The sequence below is a fragment of the Fusarium poae genome, chromosome 3 (assembly GCF_019609905.1).
Source record: "Fusarium poae strain DAOMC 252244 chromosome 3, whole genome shotgun sequence".
NCBI lineage: Eukaryota > Fungi > Ascomycota > Sordariomycetes > Hypocreales > Nectriaceae > Fusarium > Fusarium poae.
The window spans coordinates 3,335,955-3,349,931 of NC_058401.1; the positions used below are offsets into that span (position 1 = coordinate 3,335,955).

Here is a 13,977-nt window from a genome sequence, read left to right on the forward strand (position 1 = left end):
AGGTTAGTCATGATTCGGGGAATGTTATCGGCCGTGCCGTAATCTGATTGATACACACGTCCAATACCGAGTTATAAACGATCCTTTTTGGAAGTAGAATCATATCAGTTTGGTTAAACGTGATTAAAAACAATACTACAACATGGTTATTGAAGTCTTTCTGTCTAATGCATGCGCCCTCAACACCCGCCATGACTATGAATGATATCCCTTCAGCCCGTCTATGTTTGTCGTGTTCTCGTTAAGTTGTCTATTTCTTTGTACTCTCTTCCTTTATTCTCCTTAGCATTCATGCCAAGTCTCTGTCTCTCAGTATAGTGCTCAACTCCTTAAGTTTAACAGGTTTGGAGAGGAAAACGTCCACGCCGCTCGCATATGCATCCTGTTGGGCACTTGCCGAAGCCAGTCCGGTCAATGCAAGTATGACTACAGGCTCTCGCTCTTTACTGCGTTCAAAGGCTCGAATCTGTTTTGTAGCCTCAATCCCATCCATTCGTGGCATGCTGATATCCATCAGAATACAGCTAAATAGGTCGGGATTTTCTTGAAAGCGTTCTACGGCCTCAAGCCCATCTGCTGCTGTAGCATATTTGCTCTTTAGCTTCTTCATGTAAGCGCACAATATCGAGAGATTGATGGGGTTGTCATCAACGAGCAGGAAACTCTTAGCTTCATTTTCCGAAGATGATTCCTGCGTCTTCTCAGAGGGTGCTTGTACTAGCGAGGCTCGTGTTGGCGGCTTAGGGCGTTTCGCAGACTTTGTTTCTAAATCTGACGGCGTGGGTTCATCGTTTGAAACATCGGCTACAGCATCCCCTCCACCCAAGTGTCTTCGCGATCGTCTTTCCGGTTTGTCGGGGGAATCGCGCAAGTGATCCCTTTCTGCCTTTGTTGGCGTCATTGGTGACAGAGCTTGCAAATCTCCCCATCGACGAAATGCTATATGAAGGATCCTGGCGAGTTTGTGCGGTCCGATGCTGCGGCTGTAAGTTAGCGTGAGAACTCGATAATCTCGGATGATACTCACGGCTGGGAAACAAACTCATACACTCGTTGTTCCTCGGATGCATCTCGCTGAGAAGACCGTTTGTGTGCTGTAATGGCAGTGGCGCATATAACAACTACAGGAGACCTGGCGAGTTCTGGGCTCGTGAGAACCGGGTCGTCAATTGCAATCTCGTTACACAACACGATGTCTGGTGCCACGTATTGGCTCGAAGACTCGTGGATAACGTCCATTTCCAACCATCTATGGCACATCGTCCGCATGGCAGACATGGGAATACCGCTTGCTGTTTGTGACTTGATATCCTCTTCTGAGGGAAAGCCAATTAACCGCACGCGTAGCCCTTTCAGCCGCTTCGCCTCTTCATCGGCCTCGTTCTTCTCTTGCCCTTGCAAAACGCTTGGGTTATTCGATCGAGTTAGAGGCAATGTTATTGTTGCCCTAGTTCCAACGTTGAGGGCACTCTCAATTGATATCTTGCCGCCCATGGACGCTACAATCTTTTTGACCAGACTTAACCCCAATCCAGTGCCATGTGAAAGATGATTTTCCTGAGAAAATGGCTTGAAAAGATCGTTTTGGAGGAAATCTGGAGAAATGCCTTGGCCAGTGTCTATAACTGAAATTCGGACCACTCGTCTGTTACTGTCTGGATCGGTAGGAAATAGTGGCTCTTGAGAAAGTGATACGGTGATTGTGCCGTGCTGCGTATATTTCAGCGCATTTCCAAAGAGATTCATTACTACACGTCGGAGTGCACCAGCTGCAACAAGGAAGCGATAAGGCACATAAGGGTCGATGTCGAGGAAGATAGCCACCTGATTTTTGTGTCCAAGTGGAACTTCGTGCTTGATGGTGCCATCTGCCCGACCACCTGTCAAGTCATCCGAGTTGGGGGGTTGCAATTCTTTGGTGTCCAACTGTCCGCTTCGGCTGCTGTTTTGCCAGACTTTATGGGCTTCGTTACGTCCAAAAACATGGCCAGCAAAAACACTGTCCATTACTTCCTCGACCAGAGCGTCTAATCTTACTTCAGAGGCGAAGGTACTGGCTGCGATAGTTGCGGCAGGCTCGGGGGCGATGGATGACTTACGGGCCCGGCGCTCTCTCTTTTGATTGACTGCGACTTGATTGACCTTTGAAAAGTATAAGAGATGGTCGATAGTCTCGGTGAGCGTTCGGCCGCATGTTTCTAGGGTACGCAATAGGTTCCCCTGGAAGACATCCAGCTGGGTATCGGCAAGCAACTCAGCTGAAAGCATGACTCCATGGAGAGGAGTTCGTAATTCGTGAGATAACGAACCAAGCACGTCAGATTGCGCCTTGTTAACTAACAGTGCTTCAAGTCTCTGAGCTTCCGACATGGCCAGCATGCCGAAGCCTCTCAAGTAACTCAATTCGCCCTCAATAGTGAAAGACCGCGTAGGCGTCAGAGTGTATGCAAAGCCTCCTGCCAGCCATCGATCGCGTTTGGGATCCCAAACAGGTACGAAAGCTACACTTCTGGCCCCAGGAAATACTTTTGACAGCGACTGTCCTTCCGAGGCTCGCGACCAAGGACGATGTTCTTTGCTGGAAACAGATATTGCTGAGCTTTCGCCAAGCTCATCTTGTTTGGATACGGACGACCATATGTCTTCTTCTGATGTTCCACTGGACAGAACACCCCCGTCTTCATCAAAGTTAAAGATTTTACCGTTCGGATATCTTCTCAATAGAGCCGCAAGCAGTTTCATTGGCAAGCCGGCATGAAGCTTGGACGCAGGGTCTGAATTAATGCTAGACGAAGTAGAAGTGGCAAAACCAAGAATGCCACAGCATCGCCTTTCTCCTTCTTCGTCGGATGTTTGGGATGAAGACTCGTCGCTACTAGATGAAGACTCAGGGGTCGAATGGCTGCTATCGTGAACCACTCCGTCGACCGCTGACGTCTCGAGATTGGCATCCAGAAACAGAACACCCTCAATCTCGATTCCTTCACGTATGAGGTTTGCTGCACGAGAGAATATCTTGGCGGTTGCTTTCTCTTTCAGGTTGGTCTCGGGCTCCCGGGCAGATGGGCCTTCCGACGAAACACTGGTCATGTTCGCTTGGCCAGCGTCCCCAGATCTCACAGCAGTCGTTTCGCTTCCAGTATTGGCTTGCATCGGCACATGTACCGGTAGCTCCTTCTGGAGACCAAGACCCCGGAATCTTTGAAGTGCTTGTTGCTCGTGATTTAAAGCACCTTCTCTGGTTATGTCATCGTGAAATGCTGGCGAACTAGCGCCAGCTCTCCAACCGGCCATGGTCGACTCCTTCTCCACAAAGGAGCCTATACCTCTCGTCATCCTCACACTTCTTCTGTAAGCGTCGCCCACACTCTTGGACTGAAGATAATCCATAACATTCGAGGAAACTTCTCGCAAAGCTTGAGTGTCGCTACTACTCCAAGCTCCAACTTCCCTTGGTTGAGGATCGATCACGCAATAAACACCAATATCGACGCCAGCGGGTGATCTTATAGGAACCGCAGCATAAAAACGAGCAGGACAGCCTGACAATGGATGCGGTAGTTTGGATAGCTGGGCGTCGGCCTCAAGGTCATGTATCAAAGTAAGGGGCAATTCCGATTGAGGAGCAAAAGGATCATTTTTCTGCGCCATAAGAGCCCGATCACAGACCGAAAGCTGGCGTGGAAATGTCCCAGGATACAACCAAAACTCTCCATGGTCGTTTGTAGGCCGAATCGGTCCGGGGGCAAGTGATGATTTCCGCGTTGTCTCTGCGACAATGTATTGATGGTTGCGATCGAATAAAGAAATTAAGGCTCGATCGGTGCTTGTCTTCCAGAGCCCTAGTTGGGCCAGAGATGCGAGGACAGTATCTTTCGAGGCCTTTTGTTGTCTGCTGGCTTTGTCGGATGCATTGTCTGTGGGGTTATTCGCGCCTGGAGGAGATGCGCCTTCACTGGGCGACTCTGTGATGTCGTTGAGAATTGACGCTCCATACCTAACAGCCTGTGAGTGATTGCGCAAATATTGGGTTGCCCGCTACATTCGAGCATAAAGAGCGAAATAGAGGGAAACAAACTTGAAAGATTCCCGTTCACGGGTCGATTCCGAGACCAGCTTGGGTGAGTATGAAGACATTTTGAGGGCTGTTTATCGGCTCTGGCCCAAGTCGAATCCAAGCCGAAATCTTCTATGTGAATATCGAAAGCAATGAACAAGGCAAAGATCAAGTGCTCTGAGGAAATATTCGCTCTGATAAACCACTATGTTCTCGACCCCAAAGTGGCGATCGACAGGGACTGGTTGAATGTATAATTGTGTATACCACCAGCAAACCCGAAGCTGATATACTTGAGAATACTTCCCGGAAGCGGCCGCAAACAAGGCAATTGTTTTATATGATTTCGCGGGTAAAATATTCCAAAGCTTGCGTGGTAGCACACAAATCCTGCACCACCAAATAAACTCATTAGTCCCTGAATTGAATTACCAAGGCAATTTTTAAACAGCTTACCGTTAACAAATACCACTGTCGCAAATGGCCGGCCATGCTCCGGTTGTCGGCAAATCTTCTCAGTCTCGAACGTTCGAAAGTTCAGGTCCTGGACTTTGGCAGAGGCTCGATTCGATTGATGGATTGATGGTGGCGATAGATGGGAAACGGGAACAATTGTGGTTGTTTGGTGATAAACATGAAAGTGACTATCGTGGTGCTGAGATAGAAGCATCAACCCGCAAACTGTTTGGTCCTTGGCTTTCGAGATCGCCTTACATAATAATGTAGGTACTGGATTCAAGCGTGGGTAATCCTTCCCTTCTCCAGACCCTTACTCTGTAACTACATCGCAAGGATATCTTAGTAGATATCTAGACTTGCAAAAGATCGATCCCTACATGGTTGAATCTTGAAGGCATCGCTTACGCGCACATATTGACCTACACGAAGCAAACTCTTTCTTGAATCTCGTCTTTACAGTCTCTTCGAAACTCCATTATCTCTAGACATCAAAACTTCGCCTAACAAGATTTGATGCCCAAATTTCCTTGACACTGTCGTAAGCTTGGGATTAGAGTGGGCACAGAAGGGGTCACCCTAGGAATATCTGCCCCTGTCTGTTCGACGCTACCCACGTTTATAACGACATGATGATGTCAACTTGTGTTTTTGTCACAAACGGGTAGGTACTCAGTTATCGTAGTATGTAGATGCCGAAAAGAAAGCTTCGTATAAACGCCAGGGGTAGTCTAGCCACGGTATGTAACTACATACTTGCACTAGCTGTGGGCTTGCCCTCAGATTCCGCTTGCAACGCCATCCAATGCATCAATCCAAGAAGTTGATCCTTATTAACCCTCGATACAGCAATAGTCCTTAAACGCCCTTGAGAAGAATGAAACCCTGGTAAATTTGTTAAGTATACATTTCGTTTTCTTCCACCATGCGACCCAGAATCAAACTCTGTATCACAAGCTCATCATCCAAGACACGGATGTCTGTAGTATTGGCTTGGGCTGGTGTTGATTTCCGTCGCCTCTTATTACCCGCTATTTCCGCGGGAGCAAGAACTGCCTCCACTGTTCCTGTACCCTTATCAAGATATAGCCAGTCAAATGGATTTCCTGCTTTCTGCTGTTCCAGCAACAATTCTCGTGCTTGTTGTGTCGAGAAGACTCTCGATATTGATGGGCCCAAGACACTCGCAAGGAAAATATAGGGCTCCTTGGCTTCGTTGCGTGACTTTTTTGAGTTTACAACAACAAGGACCCGTTGCCCGTCCAGAAGGCGTGGTCGTTGTTCAATAACATCAGCCAGTCTCGCTTCAGCCGCCGAATATGGAGTCAAAATTCGCGACCGAAGAGCATTTCCGAGCACAGTAGATGCGCCCGCACAAAGCAAATATGGTTCCCAGTCCACGATGGCACCCTTGTTGAGGCAGGCCGTGATCCACTGAGGAGCCAAGCAAGGAAGACCCAGTGCCAGTGCTTGCATGTATTTGACTTTGCGCGAGTGATTGTCGGCAATGAGTGCTGTGAACCCACTCTCGCAACTTGTTTTAGTAAGCCTCAAGGCTTCTTCCTCATCCATCACTGGATTCATAGTACTCATGATGGATGAGTGTTCAAACATGTCCTGGAACCCATCTGTGAGAATTGCTCCCCCTGATTGTGTAATTTTCGACTCTATCTTCTTACGCTCCTGTGCTTTGAACTGGGTTGAAAATGACAGTGCAAACACCATACCATCAAACAGTCGTCCTGTGCGAGGTACAAAAGCAAAGCTCTGCTTGAAGGATCTGCTGGATTTGTGTCCAATACTCCTTTCTAGCACGCTTGCAGCTGGCGAATGGTGCAGTTCATCGGTTGATTCAGAGTCGAGACGTGGATACCGTTTCGATATTCTTCTCAACTTTCCTGCTTGTTGAGGCGACTCCGATTTTGTTCCTAATCGAATATGCCCCTTGCGCAAGCTATCGTTGCCTCCTGGAGAGGGAAGAGTGACCGATTCCGGCTGTTCAGAGCCAGGGGAGTCCTGGGTTCCGGGTGTTGTCTTGGCAGAACAGGTTGGTGTCGTTGATAAAATACTTAAGCTTGACGATGTTGGTAAAATTTGACCAGCCGAGCGACTGGCGAGTGGGGTTACTGGAGTTGTCTCAGCTCTACCGCTGCGTCGCGAACGCGTAGTCATTGGTGGAGGGAGGTTTGCGTAAACATCCCGAGCCGTCTTCTTGGGCCGCGATGTTGGATTCGCATCAACCTTGATCGTCTCCTGAGGTGGCTGACACTCCTGCTCTGACTCTTCTTCTATCATCGAAACTCCAGCCGTCTTGTGCAAAGGTGACGACATGGACATCGGTCTTGGCTCCGTTTCACCCATCAGCCCGTCAGAGTTAGAAGAGCTAAGGAAAGGATTCCTACGTTTTTGCCGAACTGTACGACCATAAGTCCTGACGGTCCGTCTCCGTGGCGGAGGCAATGATGAGGGTTCGGAGTGATTATTTGGTCCTTCTGGTAGATCTTCGTCGTCCATCCGCAACCGAGGTAGCTCAGGCTCTGATGGCTCTGGATATTCTACGGGTGCTGTAGGTGGTAGAGATGGCGCTGGACTGGTGGCCGGTATCATATCTTCATCCACCATAACCTTATCAGCATCCACCAATACCATGTCGCCATCGTGGTCAACCTGCTGGTTTTCGGGAGCACTGTTTCCAGGAGTAGCTTTAGTCGATGCAACAGGAAGTTCGTTTGAAGCGACCAATCCTTTCTGGGAATCATCGACGATGGCGGGCAGCTCTTGTCGCTTATTGACATCCGTATCAACATGTGATGTCGCATGGCTCACTTCCGGATTATCAGCCTCAAAGAGCTTTCTCCTCTTCCTTGATGGCTGTCCCATTGAGTCTTGCCATATCTTTGGTGTAAAACTAACTCGACCCAGTTCCTCCGCAGCCTGTGCTTTTTTCCGCTCAATCTTCTTTCGTCTCTCCATCCGTCGAATTGCGTCGTCGGAATCATCATCGGAGTTCATAGGAGAAATCACAATTGATCCCAGTATTTTTATTTTTCTCTCTTGAGACTTTTGCATGGGTTCGTAATGGGACATTGGTTCGGTAGTGCTCGAGGACCTGGGTGCTTGCGCGCGGGGAGTAGGTTCTGATGAAGGGGGCGACTCTGGTATCGTGTCACCACCAGCGGATCGGCCATCCCGAGGTGTTTGCACTCGCCCCGAGTCTCTATGTTCGTCTGTCAATAAGGTCTCGGGTATCTCATGTAGACGTAGGGGGCTCGATGTACGGATATCGGTTGGTGACGAAACATTGGCTCGATTCTTCAAGGGCGACGTCTCAATCAGGTTTGGCGATTTCGAGTTGAATAATTTCGGAGAAGGTCGTGACGACGTCGGGCTTATACGTTTAACAGCCGAGGAAAACTGCGTCTGGCCGAACAATTGGCTTCCGGCTAGAGGGGCAGTAATGTTCGGTTTCGCAACAAACGGGTTCTTGGGGACAGCGGGGGTCTCGAAAGTCGGGGCATTAGGACGGTGCGGTGTTTGCCCATTATTCAACTGCGAAGTGCCATCAGGATGCCTCCAGTCACCTCTAGTGTTCTCGAAGCCTGCATCCTCTGAGACCTGGGATGATGGTCGACCGAACTCGCTTAAGTTAGCAAAGTTGACGGCCCCTGTGTCGTCATCTTCAAGAGGCCTGGGCTCAAGCGATCCAGACTGTGTATCACCTTCGACAGGACTGGAGGGCACAAAATCGCAAAATTCACTGTAATCACGGTCGAAATTGGCCTGGGTCGGAGTTTGCTGAGAGAAATCCATCTTGTGCAAGGCGCCAGCTGCAGCGCTATTCGGCGGCTTCGTACTCCTGGTCAGAGGCTTGAGTGCATCGTTTTGCACTGCTTGCGGCTTCGCGCTGTCATGGCGCGCAGGCAAGTGCTTCAAGTCTTGTGGATTGATGAGAATGTCGTGGCCTGGAGTTTTGCTTCTGTCGGCAATCAGGTTAACGCGGTCCTCGCGGTCCTGGGTAACGCCTCCTCGTATGCTGGTCTTTAGAGTACATTGCTTTTTGGAGTGTGTCAGTGCCACCCCTGTCTCGTCCCAGTGTGACGGATCGCCATTCTCAGAAGCGGGTCTCACTGAACGCGCCGTGTCCGTTAACGCGTCGTGAGAGTCAGCGGCCTCGGATGTCACTTTTTCATTGACTGTTGGCTCCGATGATGGAACAACAACTTCGCTTGTGGGTGCAACGATCTGTTTTTGGTCATCTGTGTCATTTCTTGAGGACAATTCGAATTTGGAAAGCGGACTGCTAAACTGTGCGAAGCAACAAAAGTGTTAGTGCATCATGAGTGATAGCCCCAGTGTAAAGTGATTTCAGCTGCACTGTCGACGTACCCTGCCGACGCCAAACTCGGCCCTGTAGGCCTCGAAGATAGCCTGACTGTCCTGCGACTCGTTGCTGCCTGCTTGAAGCGACTGGGGTTCCATCATTTCGGTGATTTACGCATTTTCGACTTGAAGAGGAACGGGAAGAGAGAGCTGTTGTGAAGAGTTCAGAACAAAGAAGTGAAATCAGCGCATCTCTCTTTGCGGCTAAATTAGAGTAAATCGACCGGAAGTGAAAAGAGGGAAGAAGCTGCGAACGTCTGTGACGCGACAGCACGTGACATCCATTTAAAACTACCTAAGGTAACAAGATCACTATCTGCCCCAACCACCACTCGAATAGGAAAAGTGAACTTGAAAGTGACTTTTTATATAGTACAAGTGCAAAGAAGTTACTCGTTTATTGTTTTCACTATCAGGGAATGCTCATCTCTCTGGCATGTAGGTCCAGATGGGAATTTGAAAACTAACAGCATTGACTAATTATACTGCCCATTGGATTAAGAATGTTCAAAGATAGGTAGAGAAACTCAGAGCCATAAGTTCTTGGATTTGTAATACGTTCCAATCACATGTGATTGCTATCAACCGTTGTGGAAATTGTGGTTGCACATTAAGAGTTTGCTACCAAGCTTGCTGCCACTGTTTTCTTGGTTCTGCGTCAGCACATGTTTGTAGTCCCTGTTATCTGCTCTGACCACAACTGCTAGTCTGGGCATCCGGTCCCCAGATCACATCATTCTTTGGACTGTTCTTTGGTTGATTGTAATAAGTTAGACAAAACTGCTGATCGTTCACTCCACTTTGCATGTCGTAAAGTCCCATCAGGTATGATACAGTCCTATCTAGGGCTAGGGCTCTTTGTGTCATAAAGACTGTAAGCTTGGCGATAGTTGTCACGATAATTGAGAAGCAAATGTTGTTACCAAGTGACTCGTTAACAATTGTAGGTAAACTCCATTTTTTGAGGAAGTGCAACATTTTGCGTGTTAAAATACATAATGACTAAGAAAAATTCGAGATCGCAATTTCTAATTAGAGGGGCTTGTTTGGCTGCTGTTGGGGTATCGTACCTTAAATTTGTTAATGCCCACTGGAATGATTCACATCTATCCCCGGTGTCGGTGCTACCAAGTGATGCAAGCTTCTGCCCCGCTCTAATGATGCCCCGCGTCATGCCCCGCGCCTTTTTTTCCATCCTGCAACATCGACATACATCGTGTTCAACGCATTTTACAGTAACGCAACATGACGATAAAGGTTATTCTTGGTGCTCAATGGGGTGAGTCTTCTCTTGCTCTCTCCTTCGCTTCTTCCTGCTGTATCTGAGAAATCCCAGATACCGAGATTGGGGTGATGTGGTGTGGTTACAATATTCATGATGGAACGAATGCTAACTTGATAAATTACAGGCGACGAGGGCGTACGTATTCTCTTCCGATTCGAATTCAATTATTTCCTGTGTCTATTCCGCAACCACAGTCCAACGTGGATTCTAACCATGCTTTGTGATACAGAAGGGAAAGTTGACCGACATCCTTGCCCCTGAGGCACAACTTTGCGCCCGAGCTGCTGGAGGTCACAATGGTAAGACTTGACAGGCGCTTTAGCACATGGCGAATGCTGACAGATTCTTTAGCTGGTCACTCCATTGTGTTAGTCTGATTCTTCTTGAGAAATTGTTCACTTTAACTGATATTCAACTCCCTCTCGAAAGTGCCAATGGAGTATCTTACAGGTGCGCATAAACAGATACGAAATTCTCCTCGCAAGTACTGACCTACCTCTAGCTTCCACCTTTTGCCAAGTGGACTTATCAACCCTAACTGGTATTATCCCAAATATGACATTCACACTCCCCGAAGCTAAAATCTTCAGCCTCAACTTCATTGGCAGTGGTGTTGTTTTCCATGTGTAAGTACTTACGTCACTGAGCCTCTTCATGAATGTTTTATATACTAACCCCATATTAGCCCAAGCTTTTTCTCAGAGATGGCCGAATTGGTAGAGAAGGGCCTCCCCTCCGTAGAGGATCGTCTGCTCGTGTCGGATCGTGTTCACATCATCTTGCAGCAGCACATCGCTGTCGATGGACTTGAGGAGAAGGAACTTGGAGGTACGTCCTTGCAACTGCAATTTGGCGAGATATATATCTAACTGCTCAACAGACAAGAAGATTGGTACCACAGGTAGAGGCAAGTCAATCATTACTCAGACTACGTCAGAAGCACGAGACGAAGGCATGCGCGAGGTGTCGGCAGTCATGATGGAATTTAGTCTTGTGTGCTTTGGCGCCCCTGGAGTCTCTCTGTGGTGGAAGTTAACTAACATCGGAAACAGGCATTGGCCCTACGTACTCAAAAGCCTCAGCAGTAAGGTAAATCGCTTTTAAGGTCTATTCAGAATTCACTAATCTCTTCACAGCGAGAGGGCGTTCGTCTTGTTGACGTTTTCAACAAGGAGCTGTTTGACTCCAAGCTTCGACGCCTTGAAGCGGGTTACCGCAAGCGCTTTGGAGACCTTTTCGTATACGATGTCGAAGAGGAAATTGCTCGATTCGACGAATACCGACCAAAACTCGCCAAGTACGCCGTCGACGGTGTATCTTTCATGAAGGCAGCCCAGGAGGACAACAAGAACATCATCGTTGAGGGAGCGAATGCGCTGATGCTTGACATCAAGTACGGCTCATACCCCTTCGTAACTTCGTCCAACACTACGATCGGCGGCATAATCGGTGGACTGACCTTGAATCCTAAGAACATCACTGAGACAATCGGTGTTGTGAAAGCTTACACAACCCGAGTCGGCCAGGGAGCTTTCAAGACAGAGGATACTGGTGAGATCGGAACCAAGCTCCAGGAGATTGGACGAGAATGGGGAACATCCACTGGCCGCCGACGTAGGTGTGGATGGCTCGACTTGGTCGTGGTGCGTTATAGCGCTTCCATGTACGTAATGTCCCTCTATAGGTGGAAAGTTGCTGACAGTATTCGCAGAAATTTCTATTCTAGTCTGAACCTCACAAAGCTCGATGTTCTGGACACATTTGAGACGATCAAGATTGCCATTGCCTACAAGGTTGACGGAGAGGAACTCGACCACTACCCCGCTGACCTCGACCTCCTGGAGCGCGCCGAAGTAGTGTATCACGAGATGCCTGGCTGGCAGAAGCCAACAACTGGTGCAAAGACTTTCTACGACCTTCCTAAGCAAGCTAGAGAATACGTGGAGGTAGGTCAAATGCCACTGTATGAGTGAGTCACGCTAACAAATCTCAGTACATTGAGAAGTTTGTTGGGGTTAAGGTAGGCCTATCCTTTGGGTTCCTGGTTGGCATGCGTATTTGCTAACATCTCCCAGATCAAGTGGATTGGTACCGGTCCTGACCGCGAGGCCATGATCGCGCGCTCTTAAGCGATTGCCATTGTACACGGTGTTGATTGTACGCACACATGGCGTCTTTTCAACCATAGAGCCTTTCAGACAGTCTGCAATTGCTCATTTAGTTGAAGTCATGGATCTAGGAACAGTTTTCAGTTCGGTTTTTGAGCTAACAAAGTAAATTTGCGGATCCAGATGTCACGAATAACCGTGGTCAACAGATGTTGTCAGTCGAAAACTCACTCAACAGTCCATAATAATCGGCCATATATTGAACTTTCGCAGAACCGATATGCATAAGGCGAAAGGGAGCAGAATCAGGCTGTTTCTGGGTTGAACTAACCTTACATAGCAAACACAAGTCTGAAGATATTGCTATACCAAATTCATTCAACAGTATTCATCGTGAGACTCGGAGATCTGGCATCGTGGGTTTCTGGGCAAAATGCTGTGGATGACTAAAATCTAGACAACTAATTAAGGGGGACAAGCTTTGTGTTAGTTGACGAGTACAACTGCGTTCTATAGGAAATTGAAATATGTTTTTTAAATCTAGTCACAAGTGTTTGACTATCTATCTCACTGCTGATGTGATAGTCCATAAACCCCCAATTTGATGTAAGAACACATGGTCTTGACAATAGTTAAGGTCGTCCTGGTATCATATCTTGTGGCTATAGCTATGCTGATGTAGTGTGTATGCTTTAGGCGAGCCTTGTATTGGTGGTCAGGCAATGCATATACTTGGTCTACATTGTTTCCATGCTGTCTCGACGACCAAAGAAGTGCGGTAAGGGACAACGACTGTCAGATTCTGCTGTTCTTTTGCACTGTATCCACCGGCCGACTTGATTCTAATCATATCTCGAAATCCAATGTCTCCTTTTCACGTTGCTGTGGAATCTATCCACATGGTGACAGCAGAGCAGCAAGTCTCCAGCTGATGTACCCTTGGAGATTACCATTGGCAGCATACATGCATGGCTGTTGGGTATGCCCGAATCAACAACACTATGTAACTCTTATTGACTTATGGCGTTGAGTGCATCCTATGGTACAGGTCTCGGGTTGCTCCTATCTCAGAGCCGCAATGGAGCATTTGAAGCCCGCATATTAAGCAGTGGACACCTTTTGGAGAGTGGGCGTACGCATGCAACATTTGATGGCATTGCATGACTTCCCTGGCTGAGGTTCTGGGCCGGCGAAGGTTTTATAAAGTTCTCCCCGCTATGCAGAGGAGTTGCAAGATTGAGGAGGCAACTAACATGGGAGATGGAAATCTATGAACACGCCCGTATCTGTCCAGACAACACCAGACATGTGTCACTTGCAGATTCTTTTGATATTATTAGTTGTCATTTTACTTGTGGGAATAAACATAAACTTCAATGCCCAACATTTGATGAGGCCATGATGCATTTGAAGACAGGCTCCATTCAATTCAATCAATTGCTCTGATACGAGACAACAACCGAGTATCCCTGCAGAAACAATTTCTATTACATCAACACTTTGACTTTGACTTCAGCCAGCTCATCGTCAAGGTCATTGCTGTCAAGCTCCATTCGAGATCGACGGCAGTTGTTCCGTGAGCGAGGTGAGACAAGACCAGACAACAAACGGCCCCGTCCTCAACTCTATTCCCCGGTGCATTGACTAAACCAGCATCATGTTTTTGTCTCTAGCCAGCTCATCTTCAAGGT

At 48.0% G+C, this 13,977-nt stretch overlaps 4 protein-coding genes across 4 annotated transcripts; 1 reads left to right on the forward strand and 3 right to left on the reverse strand.

The window, feature by feature from the left end:
* Positions 1 to 289: 289 nt before the first annotated feature.
* On the reverse strand, positions 290 to 4,137 carry FPOAC1_008504 (uncharacterized protein; the record flags this gene model as incomplete). Its single annotated transcript, XM_044852945.1, has 3 exons — positions 290 to 983; positions 1,028 to 3,997; positions 4,043 to 4,137. 3 exons carry the CDS (start codon positions 4,135 to 4,137, stop codon positions 290 to 292), a joined length of 3,759 nt encoding a protein of 1,252 aa, XP_044705615.1.
* A 125-nt stretch (positions 4,138 to 4,262) lies between these two features.
* FPOAC1_008505 (uncharacterized protein) lies at positions 4,263 to 4,727 on the reverse strand (the record flags this gene model as incomplete). Its single annotated transcript, XM_044852946.1, has 1 exon — positions 4,263 to 4,727. One exon carries the CDS (start codon positions 4,725 to 4,727, stop codon positions 4,263 to 4,265), a length of 465 nt encoding a protein of 154 aa, XP_044705616.1.
* A 683-nt stretch (positions 4,728 to 5,410) lies between these two features.
* FPOAC1_008506 (uncharacterized protein) lies at positions 5,411 to 8,995 on the reverse strand (the record flags this gene model as incomplete). The annotated part of the gene is made up of 2 exons (XM_044852947.1): positions 5,411 to 8,818; positions 8,900 to 8,995. 2 exons carry the CDS (start codon positions 8,993 to 8,995, stop codon positions 5,411 to 5,413), a joined length of 3,504 nt encoding a protein of 1,167 aa, XP_044705617.1.
* A 1,143-nt stretch (positions 8,996 to 10,138) lies between these two features.
* On the forward strand, positions 10,139 to 12,307 carry FPOAC1_008507 (uncharacterized protein; the record flags this gene model as incomplete). Its single annotated transcript, XM_044852948.1, has 13 exons — positions 10,139 to 10,172; positions 10,303 to 10,313; positions 10,408 to 10,477; positions 10,530 to 10,545; positions 10,608 to 10,628; positions 10,681 to 10,719; positions 10,769 to 10,804; positions 10,864 to 11,006; positions 11,059 to 11,267; positions 11,315 to 11,841; positions 11,890 to 12,124; positions 12,172 to 12,198; positions 12,254 to 12,307. The coding sequence occupies 13 exons, from the start codon at positions 10,139 to 10,141 to the stop codon at positions 12,305 to 12,307; spliced, it is 1,422 nt and encodes a 473-aa protein (XP_044705618.1).
* Positions 12,308 to 13,977: the final 1,670 nt, after the last annotated feature.